The 19,978-nt window shown below is 44.2% G+C and overlaps 1 protein-coding gene across 1 annotated transcript in view; it reads right to left on the bottom strand.

The window, feature by feature from the left end:
* PREX1 (phosphatidylinositol-3,4,5-trisphosphate dependent Rac exchange factor 1) overlaps positions 1-19,978 on the bottom strand; it is a 1,235,108-nt gene that overhangs the window by 595,350 nt on the left and 619,780 nt on the right. The window contains exons 8-9 of the mRNA XM_069651281.1: positions 15,375-15,490; positions 4,733-4,882 (exon numbers count right to left, since the gene is read on the bottom strand). Coding sequence (XP_069507382.1) covers positions 4,733-4,882; positions 15,375-15,490 — 266 coding nt within the window. The remainder of the gene's footprint in view (positions 1-4,732; positions 4,883-15,374; positions 15,491-19,978) is intronic.

The raw sequence follows: 19,978 nt of genomic DNA, 5'->3' as shown, positions 1-19,978 counted from the left end.
ATATTTCTATAGCGCCTTAATCCAAAGCGCTGTTATGATAGGAGTCATTTATAACGTTCTTGTACACAAGTGTTTCTAGGTGCAACAAAACATGGTAGGGAGACACGAAACAATGTTCTTACTAGGCATTGTGTCATTCAGATTGTGCAAGTGCACGGGAGGGGGCTGCGGGTGGGGAGAGGAGAAGTGCCTGGAGTGAAGGGAGAAGGGAAGTGCGGTGAGGGCAGCAATGCGCTGGGTAAATGCAGTCAGGGGAGCCAGCTAAGGAAATTAACGGAGGCGGGGGGGCTGAAGGGTTACAGACACAGCAAGAAGTGATTAAAACCGAGCTACACCAGCAAAAGAGGAAGACTCGCATTGCTACAAAGGCCAGTCAACTTAAAAAAGGCCAGAGAGATACCAAGGGAAACTCGTCCCAGTGAAAGTGTTGAATTCCTAAATATTTTTTTTTTTTTTATTAAAAATGCGTTTGGTTTACATCTTAAACCTTACATTTCTGATTCACATCAGTTTACATTGGCTTTTTTAAAAATACTTTGACTTTACTATTCTTCTTTGCTGCTACTGCTTTCCAGCATAATGGCTTCCCAGAAGTGAATTATGGTAGCGACCATCTTTCTGTTATTTCCCATCAGGATTTGGCTCCATCTTTCTTCTTTTTCCATTTCTACCGGGGCACTTAGATATTTCTCGCTGAAAATATAAAACCCAGAAAGTTGAACTGCATTAAAGTGATCCCGAGAATGGGGATTAAACCTGAAAAGGATGGTGTTAAGAACGGGTGACAAACACCATGGGAAGAAGGTGGGAATCTAAAAGGGAACTGAACTCAAGTGAAATAAGACAGAGAAGATGTGATCACACTGACCACGCCAGGAAAGGTGAAGGCGCGCGCTGCTGCAAAGGAACGCCAATAGAAAAGGGCCAGAGCTACAGAGATCGGAAAGGCATATATATCTGGACGAGACTATGAGAAGGAGAATTACAACTATCCCAAGAGGGGAGAGCACATCTAAGTACATTATAAAAGTGCTACAGGACCTTGTCCAGAAGGTGACAAGAGAATATCTGAAGATATCTCACTAACGAGAACTATGAAACACAGAAACATTGCCATAAGAGACCAACAAGAAGGAAGAGACCGTTTTTCTATTATAATTTAAGTTGGTCAAATAGTGGTAGGGTCAGTTAGACTTCATTTTGGACGGAGGACACCTTAGCTTTGGAATTCTGATGCCTGACGAGCACCTGGAGTTATTATATAGGCTGGGAAACCCTCTAGTGGTAGGGAAAGATTGACATTATTCTTTGTGTTTGAATAAACCCCACTCAAAATGGCTTTTAAGCGTCCACCTGCTTCTTCTGACCCGCCACTCTACTTAGTCCAACATCTGTTTGTATTCAATTTGAAAGCCTACAAAGCAAGTGTCATTTGATATGTCCAGCGCAGTCCACAAATATCAGATCCTAATCACATCTTAAAATTGCAACCATCTAGACCCATCAAGCTTCTAGTGAAAGATTGTGGATGTACAGAGTACAATTGGACACGCAGGCCTCCAGTCTCGAAATTCCAGGATAAAATAAAAATCGTGTCCAAATCGGAAAGAAGCATCATGTATTAACTTCTCGTTGAGTTTTTGCCTGATGTAGAGCGCAATGCTCTGGGTTCTAAGACATGCATGCGATTTGGGTTCATGAAATAAATTCCATCCCACTTCCTGTTTGCTGCAGTGGAGCTTTTCAAACTTTGTACCCTCTCATCAAAGTTCTCTTTTCTTAACCACCTTTTTTGCTGCAGGACTGACCGCTTTGTTCGCATCTTTATTGCACTTTGCACTGTGTGCAACTTTTCATACAGCGCTTTGGCGAAAAACACTATAGAAATACAACAACATACCTTTTCATGTTTTTTCACCAAAACATAATTATTACTGAGATATTTTCCCGTTACCAAACACACATGTTGCAAGTACACCAGCTGTAGAAACAGTAAAATGGAGTGTGGCTGGTATGTCTGCCAACCTCAGGCTGGTGCATGCGCACACAACTTGCCCCAGGGGCCGTTCAGGGGCTCTAAATAAGGGGGAGAAGGCAATGCAACAGAAAGCAAACACGTCTCAAAGATTGCGGCAAAGAAAGCAAAAACACAGTGCAGACAAAAACAACATGTGACGTAACTAGCACTGAGTCAATGCAACAAACCCAAGACGCAGGAGCAGGGCATGGCCAGCCATTACACGTCTAGAATCATAGCTTTGCAGGCCTGTCATTTCATAAAAAGGCTGTGGTTACTGTGATTCAAAGCCGACTGTCACAGCGCTCTGCACATACCCAGAAAGTTGACATGGAAATTACACAAACTCATATGCTGCCACCTTCTTTTAGACTGGTAGCCTATCTTGGCTAATTTGTAACCGAAAACTCACCATGTTACAGTCCATTTATACTGAAAGGGGGGGCAGCCATATTAAGATTTTCCCTTCCCTGACACACCTTGCTTTGAAAACCTTCTGTGGCAAACAATGGTTCACATGTCATTGATTTAATTAATCAATTACACATTGAATAATGTGTAATTAACAGATTCAGCATAGGTCTGAAACTGAAGGTCTGAAGCGGGCACACCACCCCAGGTGAGGGTGGCGGTTGGGATTAATTTTGGCCTATGTCTGTGTGCACGGCGTGCCAGGAGTTCTAGGTTTAGGGAGACACTAACAGATTAGGGATTACGGCACCTACTGCAGTCGCCAGACAAAAGCCTTTCATTGTCCTGAAAGCCCTTGCTCCTGATGGGCAAAAGTCCCAGCTGGCCACTTGGCAAATTATCTCAACAAGTTAAGAGTGTGGCTAGAGAAGGCGCTCTACCTGCCAACCAACACACCAAGGAAGGTGAAAGAGGCAGGTGGCTTTTTCAGATCTCAAGCAACTCTTTCTGTGAACCACCAGTTCATGCCTCCCATCTCCCGCCCTTTATGCTTACGAGTGGAATCTTAAGACTGCCCGTCCCCCCTCCTCTGCCAATAGGCAGATCTTAGTTGCACATGGAGTGCAATGTACCTATCTGAGAGTGCCAAAGAGACATGCGCAGGGTTCAACAGTGGAACGGGAGCCTCTGCAAGTGTTAGGAGCGCAGAGAAGACCGCCGCAGGCTTTTGCGCTTTGTTGACAATCATGCGTCTTTCTTGCCTTTTGAGGATTTGCTATGTTTAGCTTCAAGATTGTGTGGGCCCTTCACTCATCTGCTCAGCGAGGTCTCTGAATGTTACCCACGATTAAAGGCTCAATTTCGAACAAAACACAATATACATACACTTGAATCCACCGAGACACAGCCAATGAACACTCCTTCCAAAAGGCTTCAAACATCCGAATACGACACCTTTACAACCATCGTGCGTAGCAGATGCATGGCAAATGTATCCTAGCACTACGGGACCGCGAGGATCCCCTTCTGGCGCAAATGCTCATGTGTTTTCGACAAAGAATACCAAGAAATGGACACACACACTAAGCTTGTGGTACTTCTGGTGTTCAGACAGCCACAGCCTACATTTTCCCCTCCCCTCTGTAACCTAACCGGCGACACCCCACTTCGTCTGAGCTGCCAAATTGCCAGGAGGCTATGCAAATGCCGGCAGACCTTGGCTTGAATCCCAGAAACAAAAGCCGGGTGAATGAAGGACGTTGCACGTTGAGGGCTTGGGAGGGGGGGGAGGACTACCACACGTAATCAGTAGATGTGCTGCTGAGGCTGCTCGTGATTTCCAAAAGAAAAAAAAATATATATATATATATATATATATAAATATATATATATATATATATATATATATATATATATATATATATATAGACATCGATTACATTTATTGGGACTGGAGGGTAGCCCACACATGTCCCAGCAAAGAAATTAAGAACAGTCCTTTGCTTCTAGTCTGCACTGCAAGATTCAATCTAAGAAGCCCCAATCTCACCTTTTTTAATCTTGCTCCGATGTATTTGCCACTAACCCTAGCATCAGGGCATAGGAAAGACTCTCTTTCTGACAGGGGCGTGGGGGAGTTGGGAAGGAGAGCGCGCGCGCGCGTGCGTGTGTGCGCGTGCATGTGCAACCATATGTGTGCATTAACCTACTATGCTTCATAGACCATCACTTTATTCTGGGAAGGCCTCCCCCGAAGCCACAGTGTTCCAGACTCTAGCCACTGCCTCGATCACAACAAGCCGCCGTGCAGCGGCGCCAGTCGCGATCTACACAATGCCCCCGCATTTTGCAGGTCCAGCGCAAAATCAGACAACATGTTACATTCAAGGTCCAGGGCAAAGGGAAGGCCATAGGCCTTCAAACAGATGAATGCAGTGCCGGCATTCTTGGAAAAGGTTTGTAAGGGTGACCCATGCCTTCTTGTAGAAGGAGGTGAAGATGCTCTGCACATACACCAATACAATTTGCTATTGGGACACATATAAATTAACCCAAGACTTGCGTTTACATTCACTCAAAAAAATAGGCTCTCTTCACTGTGACTGCACCCCTTCTTCAGATGTAAAGGACTGCTAAACTGTCAACATATGGAAGGGGGCAACAGTAGAGATTTACAGATGATTGCATGAATGCCATTTTAACAATATGGTGCCATTCCTATCAAACGCGTTTTAAACAATGCAATGCAAAGATTATATATATTTTTTAATATGGTCAAATTCACGCGTTTCTTTAGCCACTTACTCTCCCTTTGCTCCCTTTCTTTTAAAACAGCATCCAGCCACTTCTGTTTCTCCTCCGACGTCTTGGCCATGCAGACAAACCACTTGTTTTTGGCAGTGTTGTGGATCTTCCAGCCGTTTGTCACTGTGTAGCCGTTGCTGTGGTAATCGGCTGCAAAACACAAGCCAGAGCACACGTCATTATCGAGCCTCCTCGTTGTGAACGCGGCTCAGCCCATACATGTCAGATGCAAAACCTGAACAAATCCGATCACAACAGGAACCGGGGTCCATCTCAAATGCATCGTGCATTGGCAGTGCCAAGTACAGTTTCATCAACGAGTGGGCAACAGGGTATGGCTTTCTGAAGGCACTCACAAAGAGGTGTACATGCATACAGGTTTAGAAACAAGCCAACACATAATTCTGCTCTAGTGGGCCACATGAAAAACACCATCGCAAATCCCAGGAGCACAACTTAATATTTTTGATGTTACTGTGGTAAGTCAGACACAGGAGACGCACAAGAGTACAGGTTTTTAAAAAAAGTGGTTTTATCAAAGGAAGCGTAGCCTCAGCTGGCCCAAGCTCCAACAAGATGGATTCCCTACTCTTCAAAGAAAATAATAAGCCAGTGTTCATCGGATATCTCCCGAAAATCCTGTCCTCTGTCCAAACCCATTCTAACCTATAGTCAGTCGCTACCACTGATGAAACTTGGCCTAGGGTAACACTAATCCCCTTTGCTTGGCTTGTGGCGGCTAGTCTCTGACTTCCAGCCAGTTATGTGTTTGGTTCCCTTTTCTCTCTGGCCTCAACCTGCTGTTACAGTTCAAAATGGATCCTTGAGTCTTTTCCTCTTCCTAGAGCCAAGTGCTCTGGACCCCCAAGCACATGTTCTGATCAGTTCAACCAATTGCACGCCAAATTGGAACAACTGGTCTTGTGAGTCAGTTTCCGTTTCCCCCGGGGGAATGTCTTTTACCCGAGCTCGGGGTCTCTGATACTCTTACATCTACAATCTGTCTCTAGTTTACCCCTGATGGGTGTCTCACCTTCTTGCCGGTTATTGCTGGTTTTAGCCAGTCATGGGTTTTCTGGCTCTTCAGCTTGGATCAACCAGTCACCTTTTTCTCCCCTTTGAGGGATGCCTGGATTCTCAGCCTTGCATAGGCTACAACGCTCCTAAGACCCTGTGGCTTCTCTTTGCTTTCACGGTTTGCTGAATTGGTAGAAAGGCAGAACGTTCTGGCAATAAAGCCAACATTACCCATCGGTCAATAACCAGGCAGACCGTGGGTATCTCATTGCTCAGCCCATGTGTTATTTGGCCTCTCAGGGCATCTGGGCTTTGTAGGGCGTACACCCCCACGTGGTGTATTTTGGTGCCTCATCACTATCCTCATGCTCCTGTCTGTCAGCCTCATGCCTGGTTCTCAGCAGTGTTGCTCGTCAGGGGACGCAGTTTCTCTCTTCGGTGTGGAACCGTGACTGCGACGTATTCATGGTTGGGTTTCTTGTTTCGGTTCCTCCCATCTACGACCAGCAGGACTTCGGCGTTGCACCTGCTGGACACTGGTGTGTTGCGTCGGTGGAGGCTGGATCTCTCGACAGTGCAGCACTCCTCCGACTCTCTGCCTTCCTAAACCTGGCAGCGTCCCGACAGGCCCATGTTTTCTTCCACCCCCCATGCTGTCTGCATGGCCCTGCCACCAGGTTCCTCCTTGAAAGGAGAGATTCCCTTCCTCTCTGTCTCTCAACCTCAGGCCAGTTCTTCCCCCTACTGCAGGGGTCACAGGTCCTCCCCAGAATTAGATGAAAGGTTATATTGGTTCCGCTCCTTATACAGAGATGTTACCAAGGATGGGTCAGAAACCAAACCATCCACATTCAAAAGGGCCCTGTACCCTATTGTACTTCTTGTTCCCACATAGCCAACAAACACTTCTGAATCTGTGTTGCAGGCAGGCGAACAAAAATCCCTTCTTGGGTATTGCTCGTCACCAAAGGAGAGGGCGAAGTGAACCCCAGTAGGATCCCACTTGCCCTGTCTCCCAGGGGGTGTTCAGCGTAGCGGGCTCACCTCCCTAGACCCAAAAGGGGTAGCTCCCCCCTTGCGGAGAAGGGAGAAATTCCCTGGGGTGTGTTTCAATCTTTTCTCAAGATAAATGGGCACCATTTAACACCAATACGTATTCTATCAGGTTATACTTAAAACAAGGCCATAAAATATTCATGTAAAATTACTTTTTTTTTTTTTTTTTTTTAGAAAGCAGGCATGGGGTGGAATGTTCAAAATGAGGGCGGCATCCACGTGGCCTTGAAAGATAGCCATCCAAAGTGCTCTAGTTCTTGCCTGGGGTATAGCAGAAGATGGGATCAACTCAAGAGTTTATCAGGGAGCTGGGATTCCAACCCATCACCAATAAAATTGCAAGCAAAAACAAAATGACCAACAACACTAAAGGATGAGCCTTGATGACAAAAGCAGAGCATTGCTACGAATTAAGGAAACGTGTTCAGTTCTTCCGCTTAGTGAGATAGTGGTTCGGTTACCTGGCCCATTTCTGAACCGTCGGCAATGGGACATGACAAGCGGGGGACCATGTATATACAAAGCCTGACATTTCAGAAGCTGATACTTCTGCACTGACTGATACAGATCAAGTGCGTTGTCAAATTCAGCCTGCAGTTGTGAGAATTTCACGGTCATCTGTTACTCAATGCACATACAACCCAATGAGACATACATCATAAAGTGCCACATACCTCTGTCAGAAATGTGCACACTTGAAAGGTCAACCAATGACCTATCCCCATTCCTGTTTTGTGTTTGTTCTTAAACTAACTTTGTTCCAAGGGTTTTAATTTCTGTTTTTGATCCCCAAAAAGTAGCACAGTCCTTATATTAAAAGCAATAGTGCAATACAGTTCACATCAGTTGGCCACTGCTATAGGTCTTCAGTGCTCGTTACTTTGCAAGACGGCCCCACATAATATTGGTCAATTTCAAAGGTGGCTTCTAAAGAAAACAGCCTGGCTCCTCATGCAGCATTTGTATCTCCAGTACTGGGTGTGGGTACACTGCGGTTTAAAAATACAAAATGGACGTCGCACAGCAGGAAAGCAATGCAAGCAGTACCCACTAGGCCTAGGGCGCTCGTTTCATTTAGCATAATCAGCACTGTATTGGAACCTTACTTTGTGGCAGTCACCGAACAAATCGGCTGTTCTCGTGATAAAAGCAACAGCTAGTATGTCATAGACTAGTGATAAACCATCAAGAAATCTAGCTCAAGGCCACTCAACTCATCAACTTCTGTAGGATTAAAGATGGATTTGGCCCTATTGTGATGTAATCCTGCAACATTTAAGGTTACAAAAAACCCTGCAGCAGGTGCTTTTAGTAATAAGGCAATGTAACCGTAGTACAGGCACGACAGGGTCACACAGATCAGTGGGAATGCAATGAAAGAACTGGAAACATGTTGCTGGTTACTGCTAGTCAATCGGCACCCTGGGATGGGCGCTCAGCTTCTCAGGTGGCTGGAAACGTGGGCAAGAATACACAGTGCACCGCCTGTATTCCTCCAGCCACTATAGTCCATTCCATGGGTGCCGCCAGCTTCATTGTGCTGAGGCAACAGAAGCCCCTCCCTGCTACCTTCTCATGCCCGTACCCCCTCCCCCATCTCCAAGACATCTTGCACCCTTCCTCCACTTCCCTGGTTATCTGCTGGACCAGAGCTTTGTGCTCCGCTCCAGGTGCTCCGTCCAGCCCACTGCCACCATAAAAATGGAAAAGGGACATGGTGCTTTTTCTATTTGCTATGGTAGCGACCTTCTTGTTTTTTAAAAAAAAAGTATTTATTTTTTACTGGTGATTGGGGTCAATGTGCAGGGTTGCCAGTCTCCAGTAAAACAAAAACATGAATACAACTATTTCTTCTGTCTACGGTAGTCATTCTCATCAGTGTCTTTGAAAACACTGATGAGTTTTAGGATTCGTGTCTTTTATGCCACACTTAGATTAAATAATTAACGGCCCGGCTACTTCTTTAATGTGTCTGGGAATCAACTGTGATGGTGTAGCTAGCAAGTCAAGACTCTAGGTTCATAAAATCAAGACTTTACCCAGAGCGCAGGATGCTTGCATGAAAGGGAAATAACTGTAATAGCTACAGGTTTTAGTGGCACACTTGAATTTATCCATGGATTATGCGATTGATGTTTGGAGGAATGGGGGGCTTCTCCCATATTTTTCCCAGGCCATGTCTGGTTTAAAGGAAGAAGCAGCCGCGGACTGGTGTGACTGCTGATTAACGAGGGAAGCTCAGTGTCAGAAGTTCACCCGGTTATTGACAGGTGGGGAATGTTGGCTTTGATGCCAAAACGTTCTGCCTTTCTATCAATTCAGCAAACCGCATGGCATCTGAAACTTGCTTTGGGGGATAATTGTGTTTACACCACTGACCTGTCCCATAAAGAGACTGAAATTTTAAAGGGTAATGTCACTTCTCTCTACTTAATTCCAATAAAGTTGTCTTCGCCCATCTGGAGTTGGCATTTCAGAGGCAAAGTGCAATTTCCTGGTTTGTTGGAATGTCTACTGTTAAAGCAGTCAATAGCCAGAGAGAAAACTGCAGAGCCTTTACCAGCCTCATCAAATAATTGACGCTGCTGTGCTTGCAGAACAATGTTTTATTCAGGGTCGCAGATGTTGAAGGGGTAGTTGTAACTATGGCTGGCTTTCTTGATTTTCTGATGACCAATGTTGCGGCAGATTCCAATTGTTGGGATTCCCTGGCCCGACTGTGGATCCCCTAAACATTTTACTTTTCGTTTTTTGACTCTTTTGGACAGAGGGACTTCTCTGGAAATTCCCCTGCATCTGCACACTTTTTGAGCTGTGTTGCCCTAGTACAAGGGTCTGTAACGTTTGGCACTCAGATGTTTTGGAATATACCTCCCATCAACCCTAGGCAGCATAAGAAAATGTTAAAGCATGAAAGGTAGCCCAATTTACAGGGGCACCCCTTAAAGATATTGGGATACCACTAATCCGCTGACACCAGATTAAAGTTCATCCCTCTTGGGAACTAAGGCAAAGAGTCATCTTGCAAGGATAACAAACTTTAATCTGTAAAAAGATGAGGATGAGGGGGGCAGAGGACTCTTACCCCCCCCCCCACCCCCTGACCAGCATTCTGTCTTCCGTTGCTGGCTCCTGCAGACTAATTCCAAGCAGGCGCCTTATATACTGTTTGACTTGGTCACTGGATATCGGCATAGCTCATCCAAAACTGTTGTTCTTCCTCAAAAGGGATGCTGCAGCCTTCCTTCTTGCATGACCGGGTTCCCATTTAGGACAAACCTACTTAGCATACTGCTGCATGGACAAGAATACATTGTAACTCCTGTTTGGCATCATTTTCTATATTATAAACATTTATATATAAAAACACCATCCCGCCATGCTCTCAACACCTCACTAAATATTCTTATTTTATCTGGTCCAGTAGTTCTCCTAAAAAACCTTGTTTCCATAGTACTCTGTATGTCGTGCATTGAATCTTTTAGTCTCCATTGGCTTTTGATGACAGGGAACAGTTTGCCGAGTTACCTTGTGCTTTCTGCTAGAGCTAGCTGGGCCCCACGCAATGCTTGTAGTCTATTTTTAACACAGGCTGCACTCTTTTTGGCACAGAGGATTTTGCGGTTTACCGTGCTTTGAGATTTTAAAACTACATAAAATAACATTCATAAGTGTATCCAGCTAATGGTTATTTGTACCTTATATTTAAATACTATCTTCATTTAGTGACCCTCCTCCCCGTGGACTCTTCTAGTGCTTAGAAAACAGTTGACAGAAGTCTTTCTTGCCTAATTATAAAGTGCTTGGGAAGATTGGGAATGAAGAAAAGCACTAGCTCCTTCTCAATAAGCATCATGGGAGTTGTAACGCATAATATATATATATATTTTTTTTATTTTGTTATTTTTTTTGGTTGGCTAAATTAAATCAGCCTTTCAAAACAAATTTCTATATAACACTTACAATTACAAATCATATCATAACACATCAAGAAGAGATAAAAAGAAACACCATGAAAATATAAAATCAACATAAAAGTAGCTTGTCAAACTTAATTCAGAGCATTAGCCACATATAAACTAACTAATACCTAAACATATAAAATCTAGCAGTCCAAAGTAAAATAATCTTAAGTGACTACGTGTTATTTTTAAATACGGTGTAATCAGCTCGATTAATACAGAATCAACTTATGGACAATACTGAACTTAAAAATTGCATTGTGGCTATTCTTATTGAAATTTTAGAAGTAGCAAATAGTTAATTCCACAATTCATCACCTGTGCGCGTCAAGTAATATATTCGAGTTACCTTGGGTAAAACAGTTATCCTTTGCTTCCTCAATGCAACACACACAATTAGTAGATGTTTTAATATCTCTTCCATTCCCGCAATTTTACAGAATCAACAATACGATGTATCACAATGGATTAGTCCCCTTCTCAATAAGATTTGATTGGTTGGCCATAAATTCATATGAAATCTTAGAATTTGACGGACACTTCAATAGATAGTCAGCTGACCTTTTAGCAATAAGCATTTCTGTTGGGTGTGATGCCAATCCAGTTGGTATAACTTAAGTTTAGCTCTCGTTGGCTTATTAAGCAAAAGATCCAATGAAATATTTGCTTCAGACAAGTCAGAAAGTACACTGTCTCTCCAACTAGATGGGAAGAAGTGTAGGGACATCAGTAGATAATTGGGCAGTATTGAGAGCAAATCATTTGTGGCAAGGCCCAATAAACATTTTCGAAAGAGACAGCATCTCTTCCAAGAGACTTGAATATGAATTGATAAGATGCCCAATTCAAATCGCAAGAGAGCGGTTGATGTTGAGTTAGGAAGTTTGAGTACTTTTTTCCAAATTTGAGCTTCTGCTCTATCCCAATACAGTTGTTTATCAGGAGGCCAAGATTCAGCACCATAGGTAATAATGGGGATAACTTTCTGTTGGAAAACACAAACTATCGCAAAATATCTGGAGAGCCAAAGGTTGTAGACACCTGCCCTAGTATCAACTAATGCAAGGGTTGTTTTTTTTAGCAAACTGTTCTGGCCACAGGGTGACAGCCACCCTAAAATTGATGTGGAGAAGGCTGGTGGGCTGTTGTAACCATTAAAATACTGATGTAATTTTTTAAACCCTGCACCCTGCCATTTGGTTTTTGGGCAATCCCTTTGTGTGCATCATGTGGCAGGATTAAAATGGCCATCGTGTTACTGTGGACATACTCTCAAGCCCAGTCATCTACTGCTTAACATGGCTTAAGCTGGGTTATCCTTGTCTTCTGCCCCAGACATGCCCAATAAACACCCTGTGCGGGTGAACGAGTGCATTTGGCAGTTTTTAGATCTCGTAATTGACTGACCACCAGAACCTTTGTGTGTGTGCCTGGTGTGTGATCGAGGTGTGTCTTAGTCCATTGCTGAATGAATGGGCTATCAGTGGGAGACCATGTGCACTCCGCAAATCCTTACCCAAATTGCCAGGTGACTGGTGTAAAGATGGGTGATTACCTGGTTTGGCCATATTGCCTGCACGCTGGATCTTTTGCTTTTGCATTTTATTTTCCAAAAGGCTACAGGAATCCCATGCCAGGATCATCCGCATCCTCCCTGCAGACCTTGCTGGTTGCACGCACAGCCTGTCCATCTCTGTACCATTTCCCAGCTCTCACTTTATTGCCCCCTTTGAGAGCCTCTTGGAACAAGCGACTTGCAGTGAAGCTTCTCCCTGGCCTGGATGAGTGGTGGGTCTTTTTCACATTGCATCAGCTCTGCCTTGGACCATCCCAATTCACCTGCACCCATTGCCCCCATCATGGGACTGGTCTTTGCTGGCAGGCTGCCACTCTTGCCCCTTAAGCAGGACGGACCGAACTGGTCAAGTTCCTCTGTCTTTCTGGTGCCTTCTCCATCGCTGTTGCCACTTCTGGTTAGTGGATTGCCCTTCTGAGGATATCCCTCTTATTTATTATTTAGGGGTTGCCCCTGGTTGTGGGATCAAGTTTCTGAGTAGCAGATCCCTTTCATAGACTTGTAAAAGGAGCCTTGTACTTAATGATTTCTCCTGCCATCCTAAGCAGAATTCATATTGCCTGGCAACTTGAGTTTTTTACCTGGTCCGGAGGTCCTCATATATTCCTTGAAAATCATCGTCTGTGGTGCCTTAGGTTTGGCAGTAGTGCGGTTTTACACCCCTTTTCTGCCACGTATTATCATTGACTTGTATTGGTCTCAAATCAAGGTTTGCTTCTTCCACTCTCGGACAGCAGGGTTTAAAACGTGCAGCTGGAGCTCTTCCTGGGGATCTCAGGTCTAACCTAGGGTTGGAGGCTTCTTTTGCTGCCACTATCGGGTAGATTTGGTACCTGTGATTTATTTGAGCCTAATGCAATGGATTACTGCACTGCAACCCATAGAAATGTATTGGTGCTACAGTAACTAACATTGTCTATTTTGTTGCTACCTATTTTTTTTAGGAGTCGTCAGAAACCCTCAAGGTGTATTATAAATAACTCTAATTTACTTTTAGTGGCCTTATGGGTTTTGTTATTCAGTGTGTTTAACCCCTTATGTTTCCCCTAGTGCTACAATGCAAGTTTTAGATTTACCTGTGGCTTATTGATTTTACTGTGTACTAGAGATTGTGGGTAATACAGTGGGGGTTCATGTACCGACACTGTATTCTGAATAGGACTATGTGATGCATATAAATGATGTTATGGGGTACTTTTTCTCCCCACCCTTTAGCCCTATGATGTACAGGCTTACTACCAGGTATAGGTCATACATTAGTAATAGGAGTAGAAAGGGGCTAACTGAAGTCCCTTCACTGTTTTTATACACTGGTTTTACTTTGTGTTCTGTTCCTGATTGTTCTTATGCATACTGGGCAATCTGCTTCCCACTGTTTCTGCTGGTATCAGGTAATATCCCCATAAATAATGTCGCCATACATATGTTCACCGATAAACGGCTTAGGCGACATTATTTATGGGGATAATATATGGGGTAAATGGGAGCAGGGGTTGCAGAGGTGTCCCTGCTCCCTTTTAAAAAATACGAGGGTTGCGGGGGTATCCCCCGCAGGTTTCATATGGTAATATTGCCTTAAAAAAAAAAATTGCGCCATTCTTGTATGGCAACATATTTGCGGGGATATTATCACATGGAATCTTTCTGCCACTGGTTGCTTGTAGACTCCTTGCTGGAAAACTGACCACCCTCCCCCTTTGTACCAATTATTTTCATTTTCCCAGGGATGGGGGCATGGGGTGGCCCTAAAAATAGATTTTGCTACACATCATCCATCCACTCTGCTAACCTTTACCCTTTTCAGGCGATGATGGGTCTCTGAGCTGACCAAAGAGGGTATCCAAATATGTTCTCCATTTGATGTGCCGGTTAGAGCAGAGCATTTGTTTTCCTTTCATTTTCATGGTGGTTGCCCACATCCTACCATAGTTTATTGGATTTTCTGTTCACGTGTCGAGAAACTAAAAATGTTATTTCCATGGTATTTGTCACAGGTAAAATTCGATTAGGGGTTCTGTTCCGGATTAGAGGTAACTGCAATATTCCCAAAACTGGGTGGATTGGGTGACCCAGAGTGAGTTGGTCCTGCTGGGCTCCCCTCACGGGGACTCATAGACCATTCGGACCACAGGGGAAAGGTGGGATGGTGACTTCAGAGCTAGAGAATGGGATGCACAAGTATGTTCTCATAGATGTTCTGTGTTTTGTTGGCTGAAAACGAGAAGGGTCAACACTGGCACGGGTCGGAGAGGACGGTCATCACCAGGTTCTTTGGGCACAGATTTGTGGTCTCCTAAAAGTTTCATCCTTTCACCATTCAATGTGTACTTTTATTTTCTTTAAACATATTTTCACCAGGTCTATGGAAATGGGCATGAACAATTTTGAGCTTGGGTGGGTTAAGGTTTTCTTTCCTGCTCACTTCAAAAGCCAAGAAACACACTGGCTAATTAAATGCACTTGACCACAGCAAGAGGAAACCAGAAGAGCCAGGGGTTTCAAGAAGAAAAACAGGGCAGAGTTCCATTATTCTCCAAGCAATATTAACCAAAATTAATAAAACGCAGACTTGGCATGCATATATCACCAGTGCCAGGAATCTGCAGAAAATGGCGTCATTTAAAAAAGCTTAAGGTGTTTGTGGAAGTCAGACTTAACCCAAGGGAACAAGGTTCTAACTTTGAATATTTATGAAAATCAAGGGTATGCAGACTCTGAAATAGGAAATGCCAATGGGCTTTGGTGGGCCCAGTCGGTGTGGGTCCAAGACCGCTAATGTTTCAGCTTTGAGTCACTGCAGAACACCTCAGGGAGGTTCCATTCACAGTTTGTGTGGATGGAAAATAAAAAACATTAAAAACATTGCTTTTCTTGGGTCATCAGCAGACGTGTAAAAGAGCTTGGACTGAAAGCACAGTCAAGTGGTGCGTGAAGGAAGCAGAGAATTGCAATGACATACAATTTGATCAGCGTGGCATTCCGGTCTACGGCAATACCCTTGGGGATAAAATGTGACATCAGCATAACAAACCTGTCCCATCCTCAACGTTCTCCACTTCCATGACCTCAGTGTTGATCCGTCCACGAAATATAAACAGGGATCCGTTCACTGATTTTGTGCGCTTTGGCGCCTTTTTACCAGCACCCCTGAAATCAGAAAATATAAAGCAGTTCTCTTCAATAACATTATCTCTCATGAGTCCATATTCTGCATTTTATTATTAGATACAGATTTTATAAATCAATCTTCATTTCTGTCCGCAGGTACATCAACATTTATAAGACTGCAAACAAAACTGGTAAGTACCAGATGTAGTAATATCTGTATTTCAAAGTGCTCCATAATAAAATAGCCCTTTTTTTAAAAAAAAATCACTGCTTACCAGCCTAGTTTGGACAATGCATTGAGCTGTAAATAACAGATGTTCATTTAATTTGTTGCACTGTCAATCGATAGAATGTTATCAAGTAAATAAAGACTCAATATTACATGAACACCTTAAGCTCTTTCATGATTAAATAAATAAAACATCACTTTATCAAACATATACAAAACACTAAATATTTAACTAAAACCGCTAATATGTGCGTTTATGAAGCATTATACCAAGGTACATTGGTTACAGTACCAGTAAATACATTATATTCTAATATTCTACTGAATAAGTTTGGCAAATTTGGAATGGGCTTTCTCCTCGGGCAGGCTCTGTGCAAATATGTTGCCACGGCATATACTGTGGGCGCCTTAACTGACCTACCACATAGTTTGTGCAATAGTCCTTATTCCATGAGCCAGAAATCTCGGTTTTAAGTAATATTTCCTATAATGTGCATAAAGTGGGTATGTTAACATAATATGGATAGGTTATTATTAAAGGAGAGTTCCGGGACTTTTTTTTTTATTGTCCCTACGGTTCGGCCATGTGTTTTTAAGCATAACTCGGTAGATCGTAGAAAACTTTCCTATGGACCTTACCCGACTTTTCGTCCATTAACGCACTCGAAATCAGCCGCCATTTTCTGATAATCCTATCATTTCCCCCCATCGACCTGGCACACCTGCTTTTGCGGCACTAAATCAAATCCCCCGCCCCTGAGCCTGACATCAGCAGACGCGTAGCGCCCATTTCCCAACACCAAAGCACGTTTCGTGTCAACAATCGCTGCGCCTCAGCTAATGAAGTGTCGCCATGGAAATGGCAGGACGCCTCTTTCCTCAATAAGTATAAACACACCGTTTCACAACACACAGCAGCAGATTTTCGATTCCATTCCTCTCTCTGTGTTACTTTGAGTATTCTGTGACTCGTTTCTGTGCTCTGGTCAGCTATCTTCGCCGCTTCTAGGCCTTGTGAACACCTGTACCATCTCTGTAAATTATTTTACTTTCTTTACCACACAACGGCTACAATAATGCCGTATATGTACGAGCCCGAGTACACCGAGGAAGAACTACTGGAAAGGCAAGCACGCGAAAACGATGGGGATTCGGACGGCAGTTGGGAGGACCAGTCAACGGATGAAGAGCCTGGACCATGTCGCATGGACGGCGTCTCCACCTGGTGCACGTGCAATCGGTGCGAGCTAATGCCAACTGAGGAGGAGAACTGCTGCTGCCGTGAAAATTCCGGGTGCTTGGCCTACATTTCAGAAGGCGAGCCAAGTCCGCAATGCATCACCGAGCTGCCAGAGTTCAGGGAAGCCTGCCTCTCACGGACCGTGTTGGGGATGATGATGGTGCTTATGCACGAACTTCGCGGCACTGTTCGTCCGCGTAATCCGAGTAACGAGTAAGTATACTCTGGTTTTGATGTCAGTGATGCCACTACTATGTCATGGTCGTCTCCCACATATAAAATTACATCTACATATCATTCGAATGCATGTAAACTGGTTCCATATTGTGCATTTTCTAGATAGAATTTTTTTCAAAGCAGAATGACATTTTTTACCTGAATCGACAGTGATAAGAAAGTTTTGTCATTTTAATACAGTTTGCATCTTTCATTTTCACAGGTGGTACAGGCTGGTGGCCTATCGTTGCTTCACTTGGTGGCTTCACGGGAGGCTCGGACACCGCGTTCGGAGAGTAATACCTGCCTGTGCGGTACTTGCCATTAGACAACATTTCCCCAGCAACAGTGGACAATACCGCGGATTTTCCCTGGATGTGCTGCAACCGGAACTTTACAATGTGTAATGTTTATTATTTATGTTCAATTGAAATTAAGATCTAAAATAAAACCCAACATATATTTTAACAATGGTTGTTTGGATTTTTTAAATGAATCTAGTGTGTCTCCATTGAATAGTCTTCCTGTGCCTTGTCTTGTCACACCACATGTCTCCGGCCAGCATCCTGCAGCCTGCCTCTTACATGCAGTTAGATGGCCTCTCCTTGGTGAGGCCCTGCGGCAAACGAGTCTTGTCTGCACGACCACCGCCCCAATCCACCCCCCCGCCCTATCAAAGGCAGTTCGCACCGGGGTACTTGCGCTGGCAAGTGGAGCTGTCAGGGAGCGATAAAGGCCAAGAGGTGCCAAAGACCATGTACACTTCAAAGTGGTCTATAGAGCATGGGTTGTTGTTCCCATGTCTACTTCCAGACCCCGTGTCTCCTGCCAAGCATCCCCCCCTCACGCTGGACGGCCCCCTGCAATCCACATAAGTGTGTCTCCATTCACGAGTCTTCCTGTGTCTTGTCTGCACGACCACCGCCCCAATCCACCCCCCCGCCCTATCAAAGGCAGTTCGCACCGGGGTACTTGCGCTGGCAAGTGGAGCTGTCAGGGAGCGATAAAGGCCAAGAGGTGCCAAAGACCATGTACACTTCAAAGTGGTCTATAGAGCATGGGTTGTTGTTCCCATGTCTACCTCCAGACCCCGTGTCTCCTGCCAAGCATCCCCCCTCACGCTGGACGGCCCCCTGCAATCCACATAAGTGTGTCTCCATTCACGAGTCTTCCTGTGTCTTGTCTGCACGACCACCGCCCCAATCCACCCCCCCGCCCTATCAAAGGCAGTTCGCACCGGGGTACTTGTGCTGGCAAGTGGAGCTGTCAGGGAGCGATAAAGGCCAAGAGGTGCCAAAGACCATGTACACTTCAAAGTGGTCTATAGAGCATGGGTTGTTGTTCCCATGTCTACCTCCAGACCCCGTGTCTCCTGCCAAGCATCCCCCCTCACGCTGGACGGCCCCCTGCAAACCGCATAATGCCACGACATATACACGTCATTCATTCACAAACACACCCCTGTTTCGAATTCTTTATAACCCACTTCATATTTCTAATGAGAACTACTTTGCGCTTTGCTAGTCAACCCGTGAAGGTGCTGGTTATCTGCTCTTCGTCTCTGTGAACTTCCGTGACCACTTCGAGGAAACTCGTCAGTTTGCAACCTGTGAACTGCTCCCTGTTCTACGACAAGAAACTACTCTGATCCCTGCATCTAACTGTTTGTTCGTCAAGGTAAGGCCATGTACCATAATCATTTTGCGTGCAATTTCTTTTCGTTCAAGACAGTACATGCAAGTAACTAGTCACATGTTCTGAGTTTAGTCAAATTATTTTTCTATTTTTTTAAAGTTATTCAAATACTTATCCGCATGTGAATAACGTGTATAGTTCCAAGAACCAAAACGAACCTTGCATTGAACCTTTTATGTGTCATTTAATTTTTTAACACATTGGTATTCATAGAGAATTGTTGATCTTTACTTTTCAGAACTTTCCACAATGCCTGCCTGTTCCATTGGCGGTTGCCCTTCGAAGACCCATAATAAATCTGAAGGTATTATAATGCATGTTTTCCCTAAGACAATAGATCAGATAAGAGAATGGGTCCGATATTGCGGATATCCACCGTCTGAGCTTGAAAGTAGAGTCCTAGAAGTCTTTGCGGACAAGAGGGGTGATCGATACCGCATCTGCAGCAGGCACTTTAGCTCAGACATGTACTCCACATCATTGCTAATAAAGAAGAACACACCGCGAGCGAGGCAAAAATTGCTCTCAACCGCTATTCCCACTCTATTCGTCCACATCCCTCCACTGGTGAGTCAAGTTTATGTATTTATCTCTCGGCCTTGCGGTAGTGTGTAGCATTAGCTAACAATAATTTCCCCATTTATGTATCCACTCAATATGAAGGCGGAAGATTCTCCATCCGTGTCGTTATTGCAGTCATCAGCCACTTCAAGCGCCTATCGGGTAATCTTACTTGGCTATTCTGCCACTGACTTGTTTTAGGCATGTAAATCAATAGTTTTAATTTATCGTGTAATTATTTTACCTAATGGTACACCCTTGTACTCGTCCTCTAGTCTTTGTTTTCAGTTATAATTATTGTTATCCAAAATAATGCAAGTACTGTCTTTCAGGGAGATGCTGAGGAGTCCAACGTATTGACGACTACCGTTGATGTCACTCAGATGCTCGAGGTACGTTTCAGGACAGTTCCATCGATGGAGATCATCAGATCTTGCATTCTTGTAGCGTGATTGTTACACACAATGTTTCTTTCGTTTTTAGCCATTGATATGTCCTTCTGTCGTCGCCCTCCTATGTGTCTTCTTTTTTCAATATTGTGTTCATTACTAATGAAAGTCCTATGTTTCAGGGAGTCGATGGAGCA

This window comes from Ambystoma mexicanum, chromosome 3p (genome assembly GCF_040938575.1).
Source record: "Ambystoma mexicanum isolate Mex_15411 chromosome 3p, UKY_AmexF1_1, whole genome shotgun sequence".
Taxonomy (NCBI): Eukaryota; Metazoa; Chordata; class Amphibia; order Caudata; family Ambystomatidae; genus Ambystoma; species Ambystoma mexicanum.
The sequence above is the reverse complement of the archived record's forward strand: the minus strand, read 5'-3'. Positions and strand labels throughout refer to the sequence as shown.